Here is a 26,543-nt window from a genome sequence, read left to right on the forward strand (position 1 = left end):
ACAGCACACCACAAACTAACACCAAACCACACAATCTAGGGGAAACAAAACAACAAAAAACCCCTCCGGATGCAATAATCTCGGACGAGCGCCCAATATGTAGGTTGGTGAATGTGATTATTTGGTTAGGACCCCAGATCGGAAGCGTAAAACACGTTTATGCCATGTTAACCTGTTAAAGTCCTATTGTGAGAGAAATCAGGCTGTGCATGTAGATGTGAAGGCTGTTGCTGTATTGAATATTCCAATCCATGTAGGTGAGAAGGACGTTGTTGTTGTCAATCCAGAAATGTCTCAAGGTAGGCTGCTAAATTCAAGAATTATGGCCAGTTTAGATGATCATCTTTCTTACCTGGATCCTCCAAATCGTTTTGACATCATGGAAGTAATTCACCAACATCCTGACCTTTTCTCTGATGTGCCTACACGCACCAATGTTCTTCATCATGATATTGATGTAGGTGTTGCTGGTCCAATTAAGCAACCTCCTTACAGAGTCAACCCTGTTAAGCGTCAGCTTTTACGGAGGGAAGTAGACTATATGCTGCAGCATGGCATTGCTGAACCTAGTGCTAGTTCATGGAGTTCCCCATGTCTGCTTGTGGATAAGTCAGATCATACACCTCGTTTTTGCACTGACTTTCGCAAAGTCAATTTTGTAACCAAGCTTGATTGTTACCCTCTTCCAAGATTAGATGACTGTATTGACAGAGTAGGATCTGCAGCATTTGTTACAAAGTTAGACCTTTTAAAGGGTTACTGGCAGGTCCCTCTCACTCAGAGGGCCTGTGAAATATCTGCTTTTGTAACACCAGATGATTTTTGCCAGTATCGGGTTATGGCTTTTGGGATGCGGAATGCACCAGCCACATTTCAGCGTCTGGTAAATACGGTGTTGAAAGAAGTTGTAGATTGTGAGGCTTATCTTGATGATGTGGTTATTTACAGCTCTACCTGGTCTCAGCATGTACTCCAGCTGAAAGAGCAAGGTTGTTGGACATGGAAAGGTTTGTCCCATCGGCGCTAAAGTAGAGGCCATTGTGAATTTTGGTGTGCCAATGACGCGGCGTGAGCTGAAACGTTTTCTTGGGATGGCAGGCTATTATAGGAGCTTTTGTAAGAACTTTGCTACCGTTGCTGCTCCCTTGACTAACCTTCTCAGCCCAAAGGTCCCGTTTGTTTGGTCCAGCTTGTGTCAGTCTGCATTTGAGAACTTGAAAGCATTGTTAGTAAGTGCTCCTGTTCTTGCTGCCCCTGATTTTGATAGGCCTTTTAAACTAGCTGTTCATGCTAGTGATGCTGGTGTTGGGGGTGTCTTATTCCAAGAGGATTCAGAGGGAGTTGAGCATCCTGTATGCTATTTTTCTAAGAAGTTTGACATGCATCAGAAGTATTATTCTACTATAGAGAAAGAGGCCTTGGCCCTTATTCTAGCTCTGGTTCATTTTGATGTTTATACCTCTTCTTGTCAGACCCTAGTGGTCTATACAGACCATAACCCTCTTGTTTTTCTCAGTAGGATGAAAAACTCCAACCCCCGGCTAATGCGATGGAGTTTATTTTTGCAGGGATTTAATTTGGACATCCAGCACATCCGTGGAAAGGACAATGTATTTGCAGATGCCCTGTCTAGGTCGTATATGGAGTCAGTTTAGTTTTGTGTTACTCTGTGTGACATTTAACTGAGCGGTTGCTTTAGAGCAACCTACTTATGGAAGGAGGTGTTATGTCCAAAGTTATTCTGTGCCCTGTTTTGCAGGTATCCTGGAAGCTCCTCCCATCATTTCCCTAATTACCTGGGTCTGCTGGCCAGCACTTAAAAGCCCCGTCTAGCTCCACCCACACTCTCTCTCTCTCACACTGCAGCCTGGAGCAGTAGCATGGATAGCAGCAGCCACCATTATTCTTTGTCTGTTTCATTTTGTTTGCAATAAACCTTATTTTGGTCATAATAGACGTTTGTGACTCCTCTATGTTGCCTCCCTTGAGCCAGGGTCGTAACATATTGGGTACTCATCAGAAGAAAGAACACAGCAGCCTGCAGCTAGCATCGAACAGCACGCCACAAACTAACACCAAATCACACAATCTAGGGGAAAAAAAAACAACAAAAAACTCCTCCGGATGCGATAATCTCGGACGAGCGCCCAATATGTTACGACCCTGGCTCAAGGGAGGCAACATAGAGGAGTCACAAACGTCTATTATGACCAAAATAAGGTTTATTGCAAACAAAATGAAACAGACAAGGAATAATGGTGGCTGCTGCTATCCATGCTACTGCTCCAGGCTGCAGTGTGAGAGAGAGAGTGTGGGTGGAGCTAGACGGGGCTTTTAAGTGCTGGCCAGCAGACCCAGGTAAATAGGGAAATGATGGGAGGAGCTTCCAGGATACCTGCAAAACAGGGCACAGAATAACTTTGGACATAACACAACCTTTGCTTGGAGAGAGCCTTTCCCTTCAGCTTCCCACCATAACAGACAAAGAGCTGGTCTGAGGTCCTGAAACACTGCGTTCTGTCTATGTAAGCACGAAGGGCGCGTACTGGACAGAGCAGTGCCAAGGCTGGGTCTGCCTCCTCCAAGGGCAGCGCTTGCAGGTTCACTACCTGGTCTCGAAAGGGTGTGGTAGGAACCTTGGGCACATATCCAGGCCGGGGTCTCAGGATCACGTGAGAGTTAGCCGGCCCGAATTCCAGGCACGCTTCGTCAACCGAAAATGCCTGCAGGTCCGCTACCCTCTTGATGGAGGCCAATGCAACCAGGAGCACTGTCTTAATTGACAGGAACTTAAGCTCCACTGATTGCAGAGGCTCAAAGGGAGCACTCTGCAGGGCAGTTAAAACCACTGAGAGGTCCCAAGAGGGTACGAGGGGAGGACGAGGAGGATTCAGTCTCCTCGCTCCCCTCAGGAACCTGATGATCAGGTCGTGCTTTCCCAGAGACTTACCATCAACTGCGTCGTGATGTGCGGCAATGGCGGCAACATACACTTTCAGGGTGGAGGGAGACAGCCTTCGCTCCAACCCTTCTTGCAGGAAGGAAAGCATGACACTGATCGGGCATTTGGTGGGTTCTTGATGTTTAGAAGAACACCAGTTGACGAAGAGGTTCCACTTCAACGCATAGGCATGTCTCGTGGACGATGCTCTAGTGGAAGTGATGGTAGCCACCACCGCTGGTGGTAGGGTACTCAAACCTGCCTGCCATAGCGTCCCAGCAAGGGGGCGTGGTCGAGTTTCCGCATTCTGTCAGTGTTGGCCAGGGAAGGACCAGCATTCCACTGCGGCCGGTTCTGACAGTACTCCAGAGTCAGCACTGCCTCGAAGGCGAAGGCAACACACAGGACTTCATGCCTGTGTCACAATAGTGACAGAGAACATACAAACCAAGATCGCCTCACGATCAAGGGCAGCGAAGGCGGAGGACACCCGCGGGCCGCGAAAGTCACGTGGACTCCCGTGGGCCGGAAGTATCCTGATGCACATCCGGGAAGCCTACAGCGATCGGGGGGAGGACGCCACTCCAACCGATGCTTTCAGCTGCCCGGGAAAGCATGGCCATCAGCTCTGGATCTGACTCGACTAATGCTGACACTCCCGAGGGAGGCAACGCAGTCGAATCCTCATTTCCAGAGGAATCAAGCCCGCCTTATGATGCTGTGAGTGACATGACACCATCTGCTAGAGTCCCGAATGAAAACACTGGGTCCCCGAGAGGAACCAGGCACACACGGAAGCCCCACGATTTGCGATGTGGAGGGGGGTGTGGCCCGAGGAAAGCTTGTCGGAATTATGCCACACCATAACCCTCAGATCACCCTGGCCACCAGCCAAAGTATCCCTCTCGTTTTTCTTTTTAGAAAGAGATAGATTGGGGTGTGGCAGAGGGGACTCTCACACAGAGATCATTGAGTTTTCTATAAACATCGCAATGGTCATGTTCCCGCAATGAAAACATGACTCATCCACGAGCGCTGCCGAGCGTGATTAAGCCCAACACGCAAAACAGCGCTCGCGACCGTTAACCCTCTGGGGACCAAAAACGCGCCCGCGCGTTTTGCTCGTTTTTTTTTTTATATATATTTATAGAGGCATGGTTATGAAGTTCCTGGGGTAGGCCTCAAACAGGCCTGCCCGGTACAATGTGTCTTTATTGAGCAGGGTTAGGCCGTCTTTCACTTCATGAAGAGAATGGTTCTGTCTGCCCGACCCTGCCGTGCAGAACTGCTTACGGATCTGGGCCGCCAGTATAGGCTTCACTTACCTCGCTGAGCTATTGCTCGAGCGTCGGGTTGTAGGTGCTTGGCTCACAAACAAGCCCCGCTCCCCTAGGTTGGGCACAGATACATTTTCTGTCACCCCTAGAGCCGCTGGCAGGCCCGCACCCTGGTAAACCGCAGGGTGAGGTGGGAGTATTCCCCTGTGATACAGGGTAGGTCTGAGTCCTCACTTTCAGTTCTGTATTTTCCTACCTCGCACCACTATGGCTCGGGTCGAGCGGGAAGTTCTAGCCTTCGCTTCTTCTTTGGTTGAAGTACGCTCCCCTGAAGCCAGAGCATTGCCATGAGCTGACGCCCATGCATACAGATGGTAGGCCCCTGACTGTGGGGCCTCCGTTGAGGCAGAGCGGCGTATGTGGTACTCCCCTTGTTTTAAGGGTGCTAGCTCTCTTGCTGAGTACACTGCCATGGGCAATGTGATTAGGCACCAGGATGCTGTAGGCGCTGTGTAAACAGCTTATTTGCCAACGAAGGCTGCGCCATCAGGTAGTAGGCCTCAGCAGGCCTCCTTGAATGGACAGCCCCCGAGAGGGTGCTGTAGGCCAGCTTACTTTACGTGGTTGGCCTTGGTGGTTCGGGCAGTTGACTCACTGATGGGTAGTAGGCCTTAAACAGGCCTCCTCGGAGGTGAGTCCCAACATTGTGGGACATACTTTAGAGCCGAAGTATTAGGCCTCCTGTGGGTGGACCCAACAGTTATGTTGGTGTAGTATGATTCCCAACAGTGTACCTTTGTAGCAGTTTTGACTTGCTATCAGCTAGTAGGTCTGACCAGGCCTCCCTGATAGGCGAGTCCCCAGCCGGCTGGCCTTAGCAGGCCGCCTCGAAACTATCACCTGGATTCAGGGCTTCTAATTACCAGGTAGCCTGTGGTATCAGGTAGTAGGCCTCACCAGGCCTCCCTGAAGGTGAGCTCCCACTTGCTGTGGTTATCAGGTAGTAGGCCTCACCAGGCCTCCCTGTGAGTGGTTTCCTGACGATGCGGGGTTTTGGAAGCTAGTGGCCGCTCGCTATCAGTTCAGCTGGCCGTATTAGGCAGATGCTCAAAGCAAGCTTGTGCCCTGGCTCAACTAAGGTGTTCGCCTCTGCTACTAGTTCCCTCCCGGAACTTCTTCTTTAGCCTAAAGCCTGGTTTGCCTACCAGGTGGACCATTGCTCCCCTCACTGAGGGTCATTATGAGTGTTTGGACCCCTGAGTCTGGTCAGACAGTCGTAGGCCTCTCGTGAGGCCTCCCAGTTAGATCAGCCCCTAGGCCTTCACAGTAGAGATGCGCGGATGGGCTATTATTTCATCCGCAACCGCATCACAAAACTCAACATCCGTCCCCCATCCATCCGCACCAACGTTTTTGACCAATTTTGGTGTACACATCATATTTTTCATTTGTTTGGTTCAACCGCCCGCCACCCGCCCGAATTTAATTCAAATATTATTTTTCGTCACGTCATCCGCCCGATCCGCGGTTTATCCGCGGAGTCCGCGGCTGTAACCGCCAACCGCGCATCTCTACTTCACAGGCCTCCTCAGTGTCTTGAAACACAAATGCTGGGTAGATCCAGGGATCGAGTAGAGTAACTCCCCTCGCTGGCAAGGGTTGTTAAGCACTATGCTGAGTCATACTCTCCAGGATATCCCGTCTCTGAGATCCAGGCCGAATGGTTCACTGCCTGTTTCGCAGTCCCTTGGTTTGGATGCCTTCCTAAAGGCAAGTGTCCAGAGGCTCTGTCTTCAGACAGACAGGAAGTGGCCAGACTGTAGTGTCTCATGTAGTGACACCAGGTCAGGTCTGCCTGGTGGCATTTCATTCCTAGGCCCTCTCAGGCCTCCTCTGTGTTTTGAAACCCAAACACTGAGTAGATCCGTGGATCGAGTAGAGATACTCCCCTCGCTGGCAAGGGTTGTAAAGCACTATGCTGAGTCATACTCTCCAAGATATCCCGTCTCTGAGATCCGGGCCGAGTGGTTCACTGCCTGCTTCGCAGTCCCTCAGGTTGGATGCCTTACCTAAAGGCAAGTGTCCAGAGGCTCTGTCTTCGGACAGACAGGAAGTGGCCAGACTGTAGTGTCATATGTAGTGACACCAGGTCAGGCCTGCCTGGTGGTATTTCAGGTGGCACGTTCCCCTGAATAGTGACTGGCTGGGGTTGCCTCAGGTTCCCTAGCGACATTCCCTAGAAGGGACCCCTTCTAAGTTGAAGTTGTGGTCCTAGGCCCTTGAGCAGGCCCAGGAAGACCTTTCACTAAACTATGTTTATGGAGGTTTTCTGTGGTATCATATAGCTTGGGCTAAGACCGTATGGAGTGCTGTCACTGATAGCCCAGTGTGACCTGAGGGTGAGTGGTTTTAGCGTTTCATTTGAATTTGCTGGTTCTGACAGTTGTCACTGCCGCCTGGCAGGCACTCCCCTTAGCATGGTGGCGTTGGTATATCGTTCCCCAAAGCGTCATTCGACGCAGTGTGAGTTCCCTTTCGAAAGGGAACGTCTCAGGTTACGACTGTAACCTATGTTCCCTGAGAACAGGGAACGAGACACTGCGTCTCCTTGCCATGCCTCGGGGCCTGCCTACCAAACAGTCCCTTCAGACGATAAGGTGTTTGTCATGTTTGCAAGGCGCCCTTTTATACTTGCAGGTCGCACATTAATCATTCACGTTAATGATTCACGGGCTGTCGCCGGTCAATGTGATTGCCGTGATTTGATAGTGATTTCAGACACCTGTCACGCCTGAGGCATTCCCCCAAACCGTCATTCGACGCAGTGTCTCGTTCCTTGTTCTCAGGGAACATAGGTTACAGTCGTAACCTGAGACGTTAACTCTTGTAGCTGTTGTGCATTAGTTTTCTATGCTGATTACACTGAATTCAGGGAGGATTGAGTTTTATACCAAATCTTGAATATTTATCTTAATATGTAGGCTAATCATAATCTGTTGAACACGTATTATAGTTTTTTATGCATTTATTGAGATTTAATAACCATAAAAGTGATATCAACCAATGTTGGCAGCCATTTAAATAAATGTCATCATTGTTCCCAGTCTTAGTTCAGTTTCTCTCAGGTGGTTTAGCAGTAACTTTATAGCGGAAGTCACAGTATGTTGTGGGTTGTTTCCAAAAGCAGCCGTTCTTATATAATGGGTCTAACTTTTCGGAGGCCTTGGGTGGGAGAAAACTAAAATTAGATTTACAGCAAAACACATCACTTACATTTTCACATGTTGCAGAGGCTTCTTTCAGCTCACTGAAGATGTTCTCACTTTAGCAGCTGCTTGTAGTGCGAAAATGACTGTTTAAAGGGATGGTTCGGAGTAAAATCAACCTAGGGTCCTTTGCACCATGACCTCCAGCCAAACAGAGGTCATGACCCTAAAGATGATTGTGCTTTCACAGCCAACTCATTTCTTCAGGCCTAATAATAGAGTTGAGCTCATAGTTGTGGTTTGACTTCTGCTCTGTTTCTGCTCTGTGGTTTTAACCAGAGTAGAGGAAACATTTATGCATGGTCTGCATCTTTAGATTCATAAACCTCAAAATATCATCACAAGAGCAAAGATTCACAGACAGAATGTCTGAGTAATTTTCATTGACGTCCCTCTTTTAGAAATCCAAAATCATGTTCATTTCTTCTCTAAAAAGATGGCAGTGAGAAAGGGTTGTTTAGAAGTGATGAAAGATCTCGCGTCTAAACTACCCTTTCCACTAGTATCATTTTTGAGATGTTTTTTTTGTTTTGTTTTTTGTGAGGGAAAAAAAGTTCACCCAATTTTGCAAAAACTCAACTGGTTTGTTTTACAAATAAGAAGATAATAAATTAAGCTTTATGGACAAATAAAGGAAGATATGAGACTACTGTATGCAGATTACGGGCTATATGTGTTGTAACATCAAACATGTAACCAAAGTCAGACAGACAGTTGAAATTGGGTTAATAAATGGAGTTTCAGACTATCAGTGGCAAAAACTCAACTGGTTTGTTTTACAAATAAGAAGATAATAAATGAAGCTTTATGGACAAATAAAGTTATTAGACATGTAGAAGTCTGGCTAATAAAATAAAGTGATGTCGCATCATTAATAACTAACATGATCTATCAATGTAAAAAAGGGTTTTGATTTTGACTCTCTGACCCACTGAAGGTTTCTGTGATTCACACCATGACTAAGACACATTAAGGGACAAGCATTTACATCATTTTGTGAATGCAGTTTAGAAATTCTGAATCGAATCATTAATTGAATTGTATCTCATTGTGAATCGCCTCGAATCCAATCATTCTGAATTTGCAAAAATTGCTCCTGAATCGAAAAACTATGAATCATGAATCAAATCAATTCGCTGTCGACCCAAAGATTCACACCACTAATTTATTCCAGGAAACTGAAATATGCATGTTTTGTAAGTGACATCATATCCTAAATATCAACCAAACACACCAACAATCACATATACATTTTACATATTTATTACTATTTATTTGACAGTTTATTGTGACATCAATTCACTTCTGCCTTTCTAAGAATAAACCAAATTTAATTCTCCTGAGACACAAATAATGATTATTTTTAAGAGCTGCTGCTCACAGAATCATATTCAACAGTTTCTGATACAGATAAGATTAGTGAAAAACATAAAGACACATAAATATACCAGATATGCAAAGAGATTCTTAAAACACACATATACTGTGTTAGTATTTTAGACATCTAAATAATATTCAATGATGTCAGAAAACTTTAATAAGATCAGATTATGTTATGATAATTAACACAGAGAAATAATACAGACTAGTAAAATATAAATAGAAGATTCACTCAGAAATTACTAAAAGAAAAAAAAAACATATGAAAGTAAATAAGAGAAATAAAGAATGAAAACAGTGAATGTAAGTAAACACACAAACATTGACGTCTTCTCACTCCTCAGATCTGCTGCAGATGAAGTTGAGTTTGTGAGTCTCAGGAAGGCTGATCCAGCGCTGATCTCCTCCAGACTGAACTGCTCCTTTTCTCTTCGTAAGGCTGCAGTCTTCCGGTGTCGTTCCGTTCCCTGGAGCCCAGTTCTGATAGCACACGATCTCTCCGCTCAACCAGAGCCACATGTTCATTTGGCAGTAGTTGTGTAAACCCAACCACACCGCCTCAGTAGACGCACGTTTAACCACATTCATCACACGACGCTGCATCTCCTCTGAATGAACCGAGACCAGATCCGTATAATTCTGTCTGCAGTATCTCAGAGCTTCAGGCCACGTCAGAGTCTCGTTGATCAGAATCAGTTTATCTGGACACAAAACAAACCACAAGCAAAAACTAGAGAGAGACTGATCAAAAACAACATGCAGAACAAACACTGTGGAGGAATCTGTCATGTCAGACATGTAGCGTGAACATTAAGGGCGCTCACACTTGGTTCGATTGCCTGTTCCGAACCCGAGTTCGATTGCTCCCCCTCCCCCCTCCCCCCTCCCCCCTCCCCCTGCCCCCTGCCCCCTGCCCCCCGAGTTCACATGAGCCGTACCTCAGACCACTAGTGATGGGGACGAGACCGCCTATGCCGAGTCCGAGTCAAGACCGAGTCTTTGAAGGGTCGAGTCCGAGTCGAGACCGAGTCCGTTGGTTTTCAAATTCAGTCGAGTCCGAGTCAAGACCGAGTCTTTGAAGGGTCGAGTCCGAGTCGAGACCGAGTCCGTTGGTTAACATGGGAGGATTTGAACTTGAAACACGGAGTGTACTGACGCCGTGGTTAAAACAACATTGCTTATGTTTGTTCATGTTTATTTGAGGCTATAAATTAATTAGAAGATCGGTTCACGAGCAGCTTTAACTGATGCTCTACAGCGATCTGTCACAGCACATTTAAGAGCCACAAAACGGTATTTATTGTTTAAATTTCTTTTAAAAAATGACCAAATTTGAAAGGCGAGACTCTGTTTAATATGTTTAATATCAAAAGTAACCAAAAAGTAACCTGTTCTGTCCTGTCTGTCAGCGTGTTGTCAGTCTCCTCTCTGCTCCGCGATGTATTTTTCACTGCGTGAGAACATGGTGTGGCGTAGTGATGGGGACGAGACCGCCTATGCCGAGTCCGAGTCAAGACCGAGTCTTTGAAGGGTCGAGTCCGAGTCGAGACCGAGTCCGTTGGTTTTCAAATTCAGTCGAGTCCGAGTCAAGACCGAGTCTTTGAAGGGTCGAGTCCGAGTCGAGACCGAGTCCGTTGGTTAACATGGGAGGATTTGAACTTGAAACACGGAGTGTACTGACGCCTTTCCGTGGTTAAAACAACATTGCTTCTTATGTTTGTTCATGTTTATTTGAGGCTATAAATTAACTAGAAGGAAGAGATGATCGGTTCATGAGCAGCTTTAACTGATGCTCTACAGCGATCTGTCACTACACATTTAAGAGCCACAAAACGGTATTTATTGTTTAAATTTCTTTTAAAAAATGACCAAGTTTGAAAGGCGAGACTTTGTTTAATATGTTTAATATCAAAAGTAACCGAAAAGTAACCTGGTCTGTCCTGTCTGTCAGCGTGTTGTCAGTCTCCTCTCTGCTCCGCGATGTATTTTTCACTGCGTGAGAACATGGTGTGGCGTGAGAACGGTGTAGCTTGTTGGACATAGCGACAGTAAATAAGGGGGGCGGGTCTTTGCGAACAGTCAATTAAAATTTTCTAGTGGTATGTATTCTAGTGGACTAGTGATGGGACGAGACCGCCTATGCCGAGTCCGAGTCAAGACCGAGTCTTTGAAGGGTCGAGTCCGAGTCAAGACCGAGTCTTTGTAAGAACAAGTCCGAGTCGAGTCCGAGAAAGCAGAAATCGGTCTCGAGACCGGACTCGAGTCCGAGACCGGACTCGAGTACTACATCACTACAGACCACCTTTTTAATCGGACTCGAGTACGGTTCGCGGGTGCGCACCCGAGTTCGGAAGACAGCGTTCACATCATCCAAACGAACTGAACTCTGACGTCATTCGAACCCGGGTGCGCACCAAAAGTGCTAGTGTGAAAGCGCCCTAAGATATCTGGAGGTGATGGATGGAGTGTGTGTGTGTGTGTGAGGATCTGCTCACCTTCATGACACACAAAAGGAAATTGGTTGTTGCAAGAGATGTCATTCCATTGTCTCAGAGCATTCGATCTGATCACTGTACAGTTTTCATTTCCTCCATTATTATTGGGTTCATCAGTCCTCCAGTATCTGAAAGAGGAGTTACTCTGATCTGACCACTGCCATGAGTCTCTGAACAGACCGATCCAGATCCGTGATCCAGATAACCCAAGACCACTAATGAACTTCTTAACCTGTTGATTCTCATTCTGGTTCCTCACACTGACCAGATCAATGTGATTCTGTCTGCAGAATTTCTGAGCGTTTCTCCAGTTCTTCGTCTGATTGACCAAGACGAGTCCTGTGTTCACTTTAAGAAAAAAAAAAAAAATCAGTTTGTTCCTTTTTTTTTTTTTTTTGAACTGGACTTTTTTCATAAAAAAAATAAAAAATTCTATACAGAAATTGACTCGACATTGAAAGTGTGACATTTATCCACAGTCTGTTCTATATTCACTAATAAATTACATGAATTACATATAATAATTACGTTATTATATTTTACACAGTTAATCTGTTAAATTGTTATGCTGATAATATAATTTGTAAGGAAAACACTTTAATTAATATGGAAGTATTTCATTTCAAGTAAGTTTCCGAGGAAACTTAAAAACACAGACACACACACACACACACACACACACACACACACACACACACACACACAGAGGGTGAGGCCAGAAATGGAATGGACTTTATAAAACAGGGAAGGCAAAGCATAGAGTATGAAAACTGAACACCAAATTGCCAAGAAAACAATATATAATTACGGGAATGAACTACATTGACCGCTACATTGTTCCTCACTCACTCCTGAAATTGCTGTGATTGATTTTTTGCATTATTTACTTATTAGCATTAATAATTTGTTATTAAAGCTATTTTATAATAAATCCAATAGCAAAACATGAAAAGAGCTACATTATGAAGTGGCAAGAGCAAACAGAGTGGTTCAAGTATGACATCACTTTGTAGAGTTTAGCATTTTAGCACTTCTGGTTCCATCATCCCGAAGTCAATGGTTTTTTGAATGGGATTTTGGTTAAATGGCTGAAATAAGGTCTGTGGTGAACACAAGCTTAAGACACTTTCACGTTTTATTCTACGACATAAAGTTCATCAATATTACGCCATTACGTAATTGTACATGTCTTGAAAAAGGCTGTTGCTAACAAGTGGCTAAATGGGACTACAGAGGCTGTTGGAGATTAAACGTCATCACGCCGAACAGATAAACTCAATCTGCTTTTACAGACTCATTATGCTTATAATTCTGCTCTTATAAACTATATTTCAACTCAATGTTCTGGGAACATGTTTTAGATAAAAACTGAAAGAGTTGTCAGAAGCTTTAGTGATGATATTTTATATTATATTGATATTTTATTGTCATAAAACAGGACACGTAATTGCCGATTGTTTATCTTTAAAGGAGCCGTGGGTTTGGAGACTCTGAAGGGAGAGTGGGATCTCATGCTTTCAAAGCTAGCTGGCTATTGCTAGCCTCTCTGAAATGACCTATCCCACCTTTAATTTATAAGTTAATACTGTGTGTGTGTTAGTAGAAGACGTTCTGGAGCCGTTATATACTGTATATGGTGCATGGGCGTCGGAAGCAAAATAAAAATGTGGGTGGGTCATCCTCCAGAAGTTTTTTACTGGAGTAGATTAGGGGTGTTCCCGAAGCCAATTACCTTATCTAAAATCTCTATGCAATAATGAGTGAGAGTAAAAATGAAACCAGCGCAACTCCGTCTTTCAGAATTTGTGTCTTTCAGAAATCCGAGCTTGGCAAGAGTAATATCAACTCAAATAGGCTACTACATCATAGACATGTTCTACGAAATGATATTGTATATTATTGTATGCATATTTAAATGATTTAAGTATTGTACAATATACTCGAATGAATGGAATAGGCACAGCATGATCACAAATCAAACAGCGCCTTAATTGCCGTCTCTGCGCGTCTCCGCTCTAATAGCCTATAATCAGTGGCGGTTCTATGATTTTTCTGTAACAGGGGCCATTAAGGGGCCACATGTTACATTCAGGGGCCAAATACAGGGTACATTCAAGCACACAAAATAATTTATTCAGTACGGTGCAAATACATTTCGGCAGTCATTCCTTTTTCAAACGCTCTAATAAAAAATTATGAGCCAGTAAAGTTCTTAATGATTTTTTTTCATTTATTTATACTGTGCATAAAGGACACAATAATGCACTTCTTTCTGAATTCCACCTTTTAAGTTTCATAATCATGTCGTCGCTTATAAACAGTAAATTATTGTTAATTGTTTGAGGGTGGAATTGCATCTGTGATCGTTGTGAAGAATTCTGCGGTTGCTCTTCTCGTCGACGATTGATGGGTGGGAATCTCTAGGCACCTCATGATTCGATTCGATTACGATTCAGAGGGTAACGATTATCGATTATTAACGATTTCTTTCTTTTTTTTTTACTACTTGGTACTTTTAAAGCAAAGTATTTATGATGACCCATAACGAACTTACTTCCAATACTTCCTATATTCGTTTTATTATTAAAACAAATGGAAGTGATTTGGCAAGTCAACTGTAAGGTTACATTTGCCAGCATTTGTCCCAACATTGCAAAGAACCAACAGGAAAATAAATGTGTGCCTGTACTAGCAGCATACTTGTAATAAATTAATACAAAATTCAGCATATTCTGAATCTCTAGCATTTAATAATAGACATCTAACCAACATCCTCTTGTTATTTCCAATGAGCAATATAATCCTTCAGACAAAAAAACAACAACATTTTGCTGTAGCAAATTCACAAACAGTTTTCGTTCAAAAATATAGAATGATGTACCAGCAGCTCTCATACAAACATAATGCTTGTGGACTAATGCATATTCTGAATAATTAGTAACATACAAAGCCGCTCTTATTCACAACTAAATAATAAAGAGTTATGACTTGAAATGTTTGCTGTATACCACAATCAAAAACAGCTTATACAAAAAAAGTGAATGAACATCTGCAGAGAACACAGTCAAAATGTAACTTTTTGTGACTGGCATTGCACATATTGCAGAGCAGTATAACGTATAACAGATCGGTTTACAGCATATTGATGTGAAAACTAAACAATACAGAAAGCAGCTCTCATACAAAAAATACTAAATAGGTAACAATGAAATTGCCAATTTTCCATACGTTAGCTTTTAACGTAGAGGGTGCCGTTCGAATTTGGCGCTCAGCCATCATGCGTCTGTTATGTGCGCGTCTCTGTTATGTGCACACCACAGACTGTCCGCGCACTGCACGTCCGCTTTAGAGTTCCGCCTTTTGCGTTCCGTCAATATTACGTTATTAGGAAAATATATATATTTTTTTTTTTAGAAAATCGATTTTTGACATTTGTGAATCGATTCAGAATCGTCCACGTCCGCATCGCGATGCATCTAAGAATCGATTTTTTCCCCCACCGCTAGGAACGGGGGCCAATCAGGGGCCAATCAGATTTCAGCAGGGGCCCGCCTCTAGAACCGCCCCTGCCTATAATCAACTAAGATTGATATACATTAATTACTTCTTGATATGTCCATTTAAATGTTTTAAACTTCGTATGATGTGATAAACAACATGATATATTTCTTTGTCTCACTATCTCTTGAAGCTGAACCTCGTTGTCCCCGTGCGTATTTGGCGCTGTGAGTTTTTTTTCCCACTGCAACTTTGCTGGCTGCGCGTCGTCTCATTTTATTACGACTCTCAACTGTGTGGCTACAAAGTATATTACAATGGCATCGAACACAGCTCAGCCAATAATAATCAAGAACTGGAAGTGTCCGTTTTTATAACGTGTTTTGACACTTTTTTTCTTGCTGTAGCATTATTAAAAATGTAGCATAATGCTGAATTTAAAGAAGTTTATCACTTTAAACACAGAAAAAAAAAAATCCCCTGGGAGAAACTGTCCTGCCTTCTAAATAAAAGAGCCAATCGCTGATTGGTAAAGTCATTGCGTCACTGCATTGATCTGTTAGAAGCTCCGGTTCCCATAGGAACCTGAGACTCGCGCTTAGGACAGCACATGCGCATTGGCTCGTCAGGCTTGAAAAGTAAGGGTTTGGTCCATAGACAGTAAAAGAAATAGACACGGCGACCCCATAGACTTCATCGGAGAAAAGTGAAGTCAATGAGAAGCACTCACTTCCTGATGGCTGAGCGACTGCGCAGACTCAAACTGAGCTTGACGACGTAGATGTGACGTGAGCAACCCGTCTGACAGTTGTAAGTCTTCTAGTAGCTGTGCCAAGAGAAATCTGAATCATTTCCTTCCGAAACTTGCAGAGACGGAGAGTGTGAGCAGGAGCTGTCCATGAGCTAGGAGCAGGAGCAACTATGGGCTTCTCCCTCGACTTTATGCCTCCCGGTCCCCCCGATTGCCCGCGAGCTTCTCCTCCTGTCCATACGGTAATCTCTCTACTGTACGACAGAGAGTCGCGTGGTTATGACGCAATCGTTAGCCTATTTTTACAAAAAACTGCTTCTACAGGGCCATAACGTAAGATACAAGGTAATGGAGCCTTTTATACATTGTCGTGTTTCTTTAGAAATAAACAGTGGATAAATAGAGTCTTTAAACACCTCAGATGTAAAGTTATTCGCTGTCAAAGTGACGCCAAAATGAATGGGAGTCAGTGGAATGCTAACAGCAGGTGATGGCTTGTTAGCCAATGGCGGCCCCCGGGGAAGGTACGCTTTCCGGGTGCTGGATTACCCCCTTGGTTTGGACGGACTCTGAATGAGCCAAGTTGATTTGAGCAGCAGCGTGGATATCAACGCTGTAGCTAAAACGCGTACTGGAGTTTAATTTATTAGGGCATTCCTCAAGTGGAATGGATTTGACTGACGGCGCTCTGAAGAGTGAACAGACATATGCGCTGAATTAGAGACGGTAAAAGTGAGTGGGTCCAATATCATTGGTCTTAAAAAGTGGGTGGGTCTTGTCCCACCCATATACAACGGTTCCAACGCCCATGGGTGCATCTATAAATGAATGGTTGTAATTATAAATAGCTGCACTCACTGTTGCAGATGAAATGACGAGTATCACTACATGGCAAATCATGAAATTGTCCATTTCTCATCATAGCACACTCATCTCTGCCTTCAGGTTGTCCAGTAGCCCAGTACATTATCAAGTACTCTCGGTTCTTGTTTAGTTACTGGAACTCTTGTATAACTGAACTATTCTAACTAAGCTTTTGTCAATACAACATACTATTCCTATTTCACTTTTCTTACTTTTTTTAAGGCAATTGGTTTGCATGCTTTTAAGTAAGTCTGACTAATTAGATTTTAAAGTACAGAATATGGTGTATCTTTTATAAATGAATGTTTATTGTGATTGTATGGAGCTGCACTTACTGTGAGATGAATTGCAGATGAAAGTCAGGCTGTTACTACATGGCCAATCATGCCATTGTCCATTTCTCATGAAAGCACACTCAACTCCACCAACAGGTTGTCCAGTAGCCCAGTTCAGATAGAGTGCAGGTTCACCTGATGGCCACTGCCATTTATCAACACTCGTCCTCTTCAGCCCAATCCAGATATTCTGACCAACTCCATTCACACTCTTCTTCAGCTCGTTCATGTCGTTCATGTTGTCAACGGTGGCCAGATCTGTGTAATTCTCTCTGCAGAATCTCTGAGCTTCAGTCCAGGTCTTCCTCACGTTTATAAAGTGATACTGACGCTGAACACATTCAGATACGGAGCAGAGAGCTGTGAAAGAGAGCGTTTGATTTAATGCTTTTCATAACAGGGTCAAACCTGATGAAACTATAAACCATAAATAATACACCAAACACACTCACCAATGAGAAGAAAAATCAGATATAGAGTTTGGTCCATTTCTGAGGAAAAACACATAGAAAAACTCAGAAATCAAACATTCCCAGATTCATTTTGGAGTAAAATATGACAATTTCATTTAGTATCTCAACAGCAGCATGAACTCACTGTACATAATCATTCAGACAATATTAACATCAGAAAGTGTAATTGTGTGTGAAGAATGAACATGTTCTTACTTTAGAGGTCGTGTGTTTCTGTCCTGAGTCTGATGTTTCTGTCTGCAGATTTACACTACGCTATTATTATATCTGCTCTCATCCCTCATTCAGCTCATTACATCATTTGTGTATTTATCTAAAACTAATTTTCATGTTTTACTTCTTCCTTATGTGTGTTTGTCTACCTCTGTTTCTCTATATTTGCATATTGACGTCTGTGTCAGTATTAGTCTATATTAATATGAACCTTAATCAAAAAATTATATGAACATTTACGATTTGCATTTGAACATTCACAACTAAACAGCTGCTGTAAAGATATTGCTGGACTGCATAACTCGTGTTTCATCCCTGATCATCTTGACATAAATGGCCGTTCCATTCTTGCGATCTTTGCACTTCACCATTTGTCTACGTGTGTAGCGGTGTCGGTGTGTTATCTGTGTTGTCTACTCAGAATCACTCTTGAATGCAGAAATTTGTCCCATCAAATCCTCCATTTATAACATCTGGTGTAAAAAACAGATAATGAGGACTCGTGCAGCCCTTAGAGGAGTAATGAACGATGCTGAGAAAGATAAAGGATAAAATCAACGTAAAGAAAACCACTTAAAGAAAGAAAATAATTAATAAAACATACATGTGTCCATCACAGAGGGACTTGAATTCACAATTACAACAGTATAATGTATGAAACAATCATTTACAAGATTACGGCCTTAATAAATCAGCACGTAAACTTGCGTGACCCACCGCTGTGAATGCGCATGCAGACTGGGAAGAAGCAAAGTGTGTCACTGGCGGACGGAAAGAATGAGGAAAGCACAAAAATGGTCATAGCAAGTTAATGCACACCTGCTACACTTGCATGACATTGTCCTTGTGTTTGGCCCAAGTGTTCAAGAGGTCATGAAGACCGCAAGTGTGTGTAGAACTTTTGATTACCCGATGGGACACACTTATGGTGCTGTAAAAATGCAAGTGTTTACAGAGCTTTATTTTGATTCTCAAAGGTTTGCATTTTTAAATAATCATCTAAGTGTGTGTACAGCAGTGCCTATGTAACACGATTTACAAGTAATGATGGTGCTTTTAATTAAAGCTGCAGTCCGCAGTTTTTCCTCTTTGTCGCCATCTCTGTTCGAAATCTGCAATTGCAGTTATTCGCGGAATTATCAACTTTACGTGCGTTTTGTCTCGGCACGGCACAGCGCGGATGAATCCAATGTTTTGAGGAGAATGTGCGGCTGTCAATCACCGCGCCGGTGGTGTGGATCCTGTCATTCGCAATCACAGATTCTACTTTTTGGAAATATGAACAACATTAGAATTTTCACTGGAAAATGTCGTCTGAACAAGTAAGTAACATCCACTTTTGTTAAAAAAGCATTGCAGTAAATCACGCAGATTAAATCTAACGATCGCTTATCATATCACGTCAAACCGTGCAAATTATTCTTTGTTCTCAAATTGTTAATGTTAACAACATCAGCATTGCGTGACTACATTTAATGCCCTCCCGATATTTGTCCTTGTTTTCGCAAAAGGTTGCAGTGTCTTTTTTTCTCCGAAGTCCTAAGTCTTTCACGTTTTACAATGGGTGAATCTCTAGTTGTCACTGGTTATTGTCGTTTGAACCTTTCTGGATCCGCCATCAAATTGAAAAGTTTAATTATATCAAGTGCTGTGAGAAAAGGCTACAAATCTCCACCTCCAACATCCTCACACGCAATATAGCCTACTAGCTGAGACTCTTCTTAATGACGCAAAGAAATGCTCGAATTTCCCGCGGAAATCCACCAGTACCACTGGAATTAAAAACATTATTACAAGCTTACCGTTTTGAATCGAGCTAAGGCAAGCAGAGTTTTGAACACTGGCTGGTTATGTACTTGCTCAAAAAATTATTTTGGATAATTTTTTTACCCTAAAAAGCTACGGACTGCAGCTTTAAGTGATAAAAACCAGTTGCAAATGTTGTACAAATGACAAAATATACATACTCATGTTTGCACCAGTAAAATGTGCTCATTGTTGCGTGCACATGCTCTCTAGTGGCCAAGTGTGGGTATTTGGACAGACCCCATGTTTGAGTTTCTCTGTTTTGGGCCACTTTTATCTGTTGCTGTTTGAGCTGAACAGAGAAGGGTTGAGTTCAGTAGTGAAGACTGGTGATACTGGTTACTGAGAGCCTTTAAAAACCCACCGTTTGAGGCTCCAGTCAAATAGAAAGAAACGTGTGAGAGATGAAGGAGTGAGTTTGACCAGTGAGGGAGTTTGGGGCTTGAAGCATTAAAAAAGACATAATGAAGAGTAAAGGAAGACAATTGTTTTTTGTTTTTTTTTGTGGAAAAAAGGTGTAAACTGTTTTGCTCATATTTATAGGCTTCTTCTTTGTCTTCTTCTGAGAGCCGAGATCGCTGGTGGTGAGGAGGAGATCATGGCAGACATTCCCAACAGAGACGAGATAAAGACATTAAAATGCTCATATCATGCTTTCATTCCCCTGAAGTCCATCTCTAATAAAGATCTTAATAAAGATTATTAGACTCATTATCCCACTGAAATAATATCATCATCTTCTGCTCTTTCAGAATAAATTAGTCTTTATTTCCTCCGTCTAAATACTTGATTGTGATTGGCTGGAATGGGTTCATTAAACCATTGTTACATTTTTAAGAATCAGTCTTATTTAGAAAATTCTTATCTTGTTTCCTATCATACTCCTGCTGTTCTTTGTTAGTTTATAGAACATGAACACATTTGCATGTTAACACATCCTCATCTCTCATTTGTTTAGGTCCACATTCAGACTTTCAGGGTGGACAATATTTGCATCTCTGACGTGAAACAGAAGCAGAAACAGTGAGTTATTGTTGTAGATATATTCCATTGTTTCATTCAGTCTTATTCATCTGTTTAGTTTTATTAAGTTACACTTAACTCTAACATTAGTTTTTCTCTGGCTGTTATGAAGCACATTTGTTATAGAAAAAAAGCAATGACAAATGATTACGTAGTAGATGATTATTATGTATTGATGATAACATGTAGTGGCCTGAGCCCTAAACCATGAAGCCGGTTTAAGTTAACAAGGTGTTTCAGTTTAGTTTGCACCAACCCTGGATTTTTGGCTCCATGAAAGTGGCTCGGCTTTAGCGGTGTTCATCGCGATAGTCACGGTACCAACAAACCTGATTGAAACTAATTCTGTAACCCTGAGTTTGTTCAACTACCATCATGGTACGGCCCCTGATTAACTGATCTAATCCAGTGTTTAATCAGTTATCAGACATGTGTTATATTGTTAACACACTTAAATTATACATTACCACCACTGTGAAACTACAGCAATGAGCTATTATGAGGGATTTTTAAACTCATCATTCATATAAAAAATTATAATTGTACTTCACAGAGATCCAAAATCAGCACATGAATCACAACACACTCCTGTGTTCTTCAGTGAATATCCACTACCTCCAGTTGCCGTTCCTGTGATTTTCTGGTGCGCAATTGGTCCATTTACACATATATTGCCCAAATTGTTAATCATTTAAATTCTGTTTGTTAGCAGAGTCTGGTATTTAATATAGACACTTAATTTTTAATCATATGATGTATGTCACTCGCTACATGTGGGTAATGTTCATTCACTCCCACCACCTACATTTCCTGCTGGTACTGAGACTCGAACCCACAAGTCTCTTTCCTTCAGTGATTCTGCTTATTAATATCAGGTGTCACTTAATATGAGACAGCGCCGACGCCACGTGACTGTGACATATGCCATCAAAGTACATCGAGAGTGATTCGAGAGCAGGAGGACCCAGGATTTTAGGCACTATGAAAGTGGTTCGGCTTTTAGCTGTGTTCATCGCCATAGTCATGGTACCAACAAACCTGATTGGATTGGTTTGGTGTTTGTCAACTCAAAACTAATCCTGCAACCCTGAGTTTGTTCAACTACCATCAAGGTATGGTATTTAATACAGACACTTAATTTTGAATCATATGATTTATGTCACTCGCTACATGTGGGGAATGTTCATTCACTCCCACCACCTACATTTCCTGCTGGTACTGAGACCCAAACCCGCAAGTCTCATTCCTTCAGTGATTCTGCTTATTAATATCAATTCAATTCAATTCAATTCAAATTTATTTGTATAGCGCTTTTCACAATACATATTGTTTCAAAGCAGCTTTACAGAAAGTGCATTTCAGAAATGTACATGTACAAATAAAGTTAGTTAATCATGTATTACTTTAGGGCATAACATCGCTGGCGTTGAGTCGTCTCTTCACAGGCGTCGTGTCGTCTCTTCACAGGCGTCGAGTCGTCTTTTCACAGGCGTCGAGTCGTCTCTTCACGGGTGTTGGGGCATCTGAAGTCTCCATGAGAGGCTGGATACAAACTGGAACTGACGAACTCTATTTACTAGCGTCCCGAGATAACAACAGAAAAGCAGATGGGAAATAATTAGCATAGCTGCTGTTCATAATATTAATGCATTTGATCCGATTTAACTGTAGTATAAAAGGTAAGTATTATGTGAATGCTTGGCTAAAGAGATGCGTCTTTAATCTAGTTTTAAACTGTAACAGCGAGTCTGAGCCTTGAACAATATCAAGAAGACTATTCCAGAGTTTAGGAGCTAAATGTGAAAACGCCCTCCCTCCTTTAGTGGACTTAGATATCCTAGGAATGACCAGAAGCCTCGAATTTAGTGATCTTAAAGAGCGTGATGGATTGTAGGGCGATAGAAGATCCGTTAAATACCCAGGAGCTAAACCATTTAGGGCTAACTGTAGCTTGTTTATTGAGGATGCAGGACAACCAGCTAATAAGGCATTACAGTAATCTAGTCTCGAGGTCATGAATGCATGAACTAACTTTTCTGCATCAGAAACAGATAGCATGTTACGTAGCTTAGCAATGTTTCTAAGGTGGAAAAAGGCTGTTCTTGTAACATATGAAATATGATTTTCGAAAGACAAGTTACGGTATAACACCCAGGTCTTTTACTGTAGAGGATAAAGTAACAGGACAGCCTTCTAAATTAAAGTTGTATTAAAAGAGGTTTTGTGGGCAGTTTTTTGGACCAATAAGTAATACCTCCATTTTATCTGAATTTAATAGCAGAAAATTACACGTCATTCAGTATTTTATATCTTTGACACACTCTGACAATTTAGATAATTTAGTGTTTTCATCTGGTCGTGATGAAATATATAATTGAGTGTCAATATCAGGTGTCACTACTTCAGGGGGAGCTCTCTGTTCAGAAAAATTGGTAAGCTATTATTCTGACAATCGCAATCCTGAATACTTTTCTCTTTTCCTTCACTGTTAAAAATTACCTGTAAATTTTACAGTAAAATACTGGCAGCAGGGTTGCCAGCCAGTTACTGTATTTTTTACAGTAGCGTTTCTGTAATTTAATTTACAGAATTTTACTGTATTCTCTGATTACAGTAAATAACTGTATTTTTTACATTGTTGTATTTTTTTTTACAGTAAGCTACAGAATCTCTGTATTTGCTATATCTATTCTAGAGGAAGTATGTCAAATGAAGTATATACAATATATTTTCCTGATTTCTGAATATTAATGACTGGGCAGCTGAATTTTAAATGTAAATTATTTATCAACTGCATTAGCTTTAAACAATTGTTTGTAAATACATAGTGTTGTATAATGCACAACTTAATTCCCCTATTACTTCACAAAACAAAAAAATTATTCAACATACTAATATTGAAAAACAGGTCAAAATTTATTACATTTATAACTTTAAAATCTGCATGAAAAAAAAGTCATAAAACAGTGTATTTTGTATTATTTTGATTTCATTTTTTTTTTTTTTTTTAAATGGACATGAAATTAAATACTTTTAAATTACTTGAAACAAATTAGCTGTCATGGCCCTTCACACAAAGAAGAAATACTCAAACAACATGCATTTAAAACCACAAGTTGACCAACATGATCATAATAAAAAACAAAAAGACAGGGGTGAATTTTCTCCACTTCATTACCAGACAAACATGTCCAAACAACAAGGCCCCAAGTGAGTCCAACAAACTTCTGATCAAAAATGGAGAACAATTCAGCTCCAGAATGCTGTTCCATCACAGGATGCAAAGAGTGGCTAGAAACATTGAAAAGATCAAAGAGGACAATATATTAGATATATTACAAAACATAATGATACAGTCAGAGACAGATAGAGGGATGACAGATACAGTTAAGCCCCTTTCACACAGAGATTCCGGAAAATACACGGATAAAGTGACCCGGGATTTGACCCGGGTTCGTTTGATTTTGGTTCATTCACACTGCCAGTGATTTGCCGGAATCAGAGACAACCCGTTCACACACAACCCGTAAAAATCCCGTAAAGACACGTGACATCGATGTGACTTGTAATGTCTCAGCATCATCTTAAGTTTGCTTATGAGCTGCGATTTCTCTCTCTTGAGAAACCACGCTTGTGCATTTTTTCTCTGATTCGATCATAAACTTGCGCATTACGTACCGTTTCTCAGCTGGCGAACGATCCCGACTTCAGCATCAACACTACGACACGGCTTTTGTTCACACAGCACGTGTTCCGGGACAGAGCAGGCCAATGTTACTAGGTCCCCAACCCGGCATCGATGCCGGCATCAATCCCGGGTCGTGTCTGCGTTCACACAGAAGGCGTTCTGGCAATTTGCCAGGATCATTGCGCTGTGTGAAAGAGGCTTTAGAGACAGATAGAGAATATTAAAAGGTTACAATTAAAGGAAAAATAGATCTGTGTGTGTGTGTGTGTGTGTGTGTGTGTACACTACTTACATTTCAGAAAATTCCACTGATAATCCATCACTTTGCTGGGCAGAGTGGCAACATGTGGGTTCACTGCAACCTGTTTCTTCTGTACCATTTGCCCTGTCGTTTTAGATGGCAATTTTCCTCTCGACTTCTTTGTTCCTCTTTCCGGATTAATACATACAAAGCGCCTAAAGGGTCAGGAAACAGACAATATGTAATTAAGATTGGTTTTAAGGTTTTGAGGCTTGTAATCATGTTTTTGAAATTGGACCATATATTAGAGCAGTGTTTCTCAACTCCAGTCATGAGGACCTCCCAGGAAGTTTTATATGTCCACTTATTAAAACACCTGATTTAACTCATTAGCTTGCTAGTGTTAAAGAGGGAGACATCTAAATCATTCGCCCTAAAAATTCTCTCTTCTCGAGTTGAGAAACATTGTGTTAAAGGCCTCAACAGATAGCTATATGTATAAAAGGCAAGATCTGATATTGAATACATGTGTAAAATGCAGGTACTGAGGTTGTTAAGAATTCAATCATTACCTTTGAATGAACTCCAAGGTACAGACTGCCTCCTCCTGATAATATGCTGTGAACAGTATGGCAAGGCCAGACAGGAAGCTGTGCTGAAAGCCCTCCTCACACACAACATGGCCTTCCAGTGTCCACTAAAGTGTCTCCTAAAACAATACATGTGAAAATAGTTATTTTTAACTATACCATTTTTATTTTTCAGCTTTTTGCATTTAAAATATATTTTAGTATTCAGAGTGCAAGAACTCTTTCTTTTAAATAAAGTTAACAACAGCATTACAAACAAACAATAAGCACATTACACAGTAGGCTACAGCTTAAAAAACACATTCGTACTGAAATGTAAGCCAACTAGGGATTTTTACACCGACATATTAAACGTGCAACAAAACTGGTAACTTATACAGCATCATTCAGAATGTATAATATGACACACGACATCCTCCGTGAGTCTGACGCAAGGCTTTAGCAACGCCGTTTTCATTTTGGCGCCCATTTACACCATAAAATAATCACGACGAAGTGTGCTGATCAACACGAAGCTCGTGTGAATACCGACTGTTGTCTTTAAAGCATGTAATTCTTAACATAGGAGCCTATAGATTTTCTGCCCATAGCCGCTGTATCGCCGGGGTGAGATGTGTAAAATACTACCGCGTCCGCGCTGCTGAAGCCCGGCGCAAGTTTCATTCGCGCCCCGCGGTCGGAGGATGCGTGATCCGGGGTTACCATATGAACCGCGAATATAACGTTACCTTCATAGTCTACGAGTTACCAAACATTGAAAATAAGAAACTGAAATAACAAGTCACTTACCACAGAGTTGTGAAGCACTCCTCTTGCGCTACCCGAAAGTCGACGACACGACCGTTGAAGATTACAATGCCTCTGAAGATTTGAAATTTACAGCAATATTCTGTATTTTAAATTAAACCGCCTAGCGCCCCCAGAATGCATTGCAGTTTACAGCAATATGCTGTATTATTAGAAAGCAGCCAGCTGCTGTAAAATAATGCTGTAATTTTTACAGCAATTCATTACAGTGTTGGTAAAGGTTCGGTCACAACAAGTACAATAACGCTAGTTACAGTATAGGCTATAGGTGTCACGATCCGCTCAAGGGAAAAAGCAAGGTGGATCCAAGTGCAGTCAAATTGAGGTTTATTAAGGGTAATCCAAAAGAGTAGTCAAACAGGCAGGGTTCGATATCCAGACAGGCAGTACAAAAACAACAAACAGACTCAGGCAGGGAACACGGTAAACCAAACACAGTGTGACATAAACAACGATACACACAGGACATGGAACAAACAGGGCTTTAAATACAGGAACAAACTAGATGACAACGAGAAACAGCTGGGAACAGATAACAAACACCTGTGCAATCACACATACAGGAATTGTGGGAAAGGTCACTGCATGAAAAGTGGGATTTTCGACAGTTACCGGCGCTGTAGATTGTCGTGGAAGTTCAGGTTTACGACTGCAAACGGCAATTTACAGGCAACACTGCAAACTGTCGGAAATTGTCGGAAATTGACGTGGGACTTGCTTGCCCCGTGACCCCCCTCCCTCTAATGCTTTAACATGTAAATGAGACTGCTGTGAGCTTTACAAATGCAAATGAGGGTAGCAGGGGGAGTTTTATCCCAGGTGACTAAAAGGTATTAACTTAATTCTAAAAAAAATACAATATTTATTTATAACGCAAAATTAAAAACAGCCAAGG

The 26,543-nt window shown here is 42.0% G+C and overlaps 1 protein-coding gene and 1 long non-coding RNA gene across 2 annotated transcripts; both read right to left on the reverse strand.

Moving 5' to 3' along the window:
* Positions 1–8,777: 8,777 nt before the first annotated feature.
* LOC311287900 (C-type mannose receptor 2-like) lies at positions 8,778–17,296 on the reverse strand (the record flags this gene model as incomplete). The annotated part of the gene is made up of 4 exons (XM_084405019.1): positions 8,778–9,565; positions 11,360–11,707; positions 16,808–17,167; positions 17,260–17,296. 4 exons carry the CDS (start codon positions 17,294–17,296, stop codon positions 9,198–9,200), a joined length of 1,113 nt encoding a protein of 370 aa, XP_084261145.1. The 3' UTR covers positions 8,778–9,197.
* A 6,094-nt stretch (positions 17,297–23,390) lies between these two features.
* On the reverse strand, positions 23,391–24,961 carry LOC311287939. The gene is made up of 4 exons (XR_014626850.1): positions 24,824–24,961; positions 24,303–24,466; positions 24,001–24,208; positions 23,391–23,613 (listed from the first exon to the last, which is right to left on the reverse strand). It is a non-coding gene; the product is annotated as an uncharacterized lncRNA (long non-coding RNA).
* Positions 24,962–26,543: the final 1,582 nt, after the last annotated feature.

This window comes from Rutilus rutilus (assembly GCF_951802725.1).
Source record: "Rutilus rutilus genome assembly, chromosome: 3".
In the NCBI taxonomy this organism is placed as follows: Eukaryota; Metazoa; Chordata; class Actinopteri; order Cypriniformes; family Leuciscidae; genus Rutilus; species Rutilus rutilus.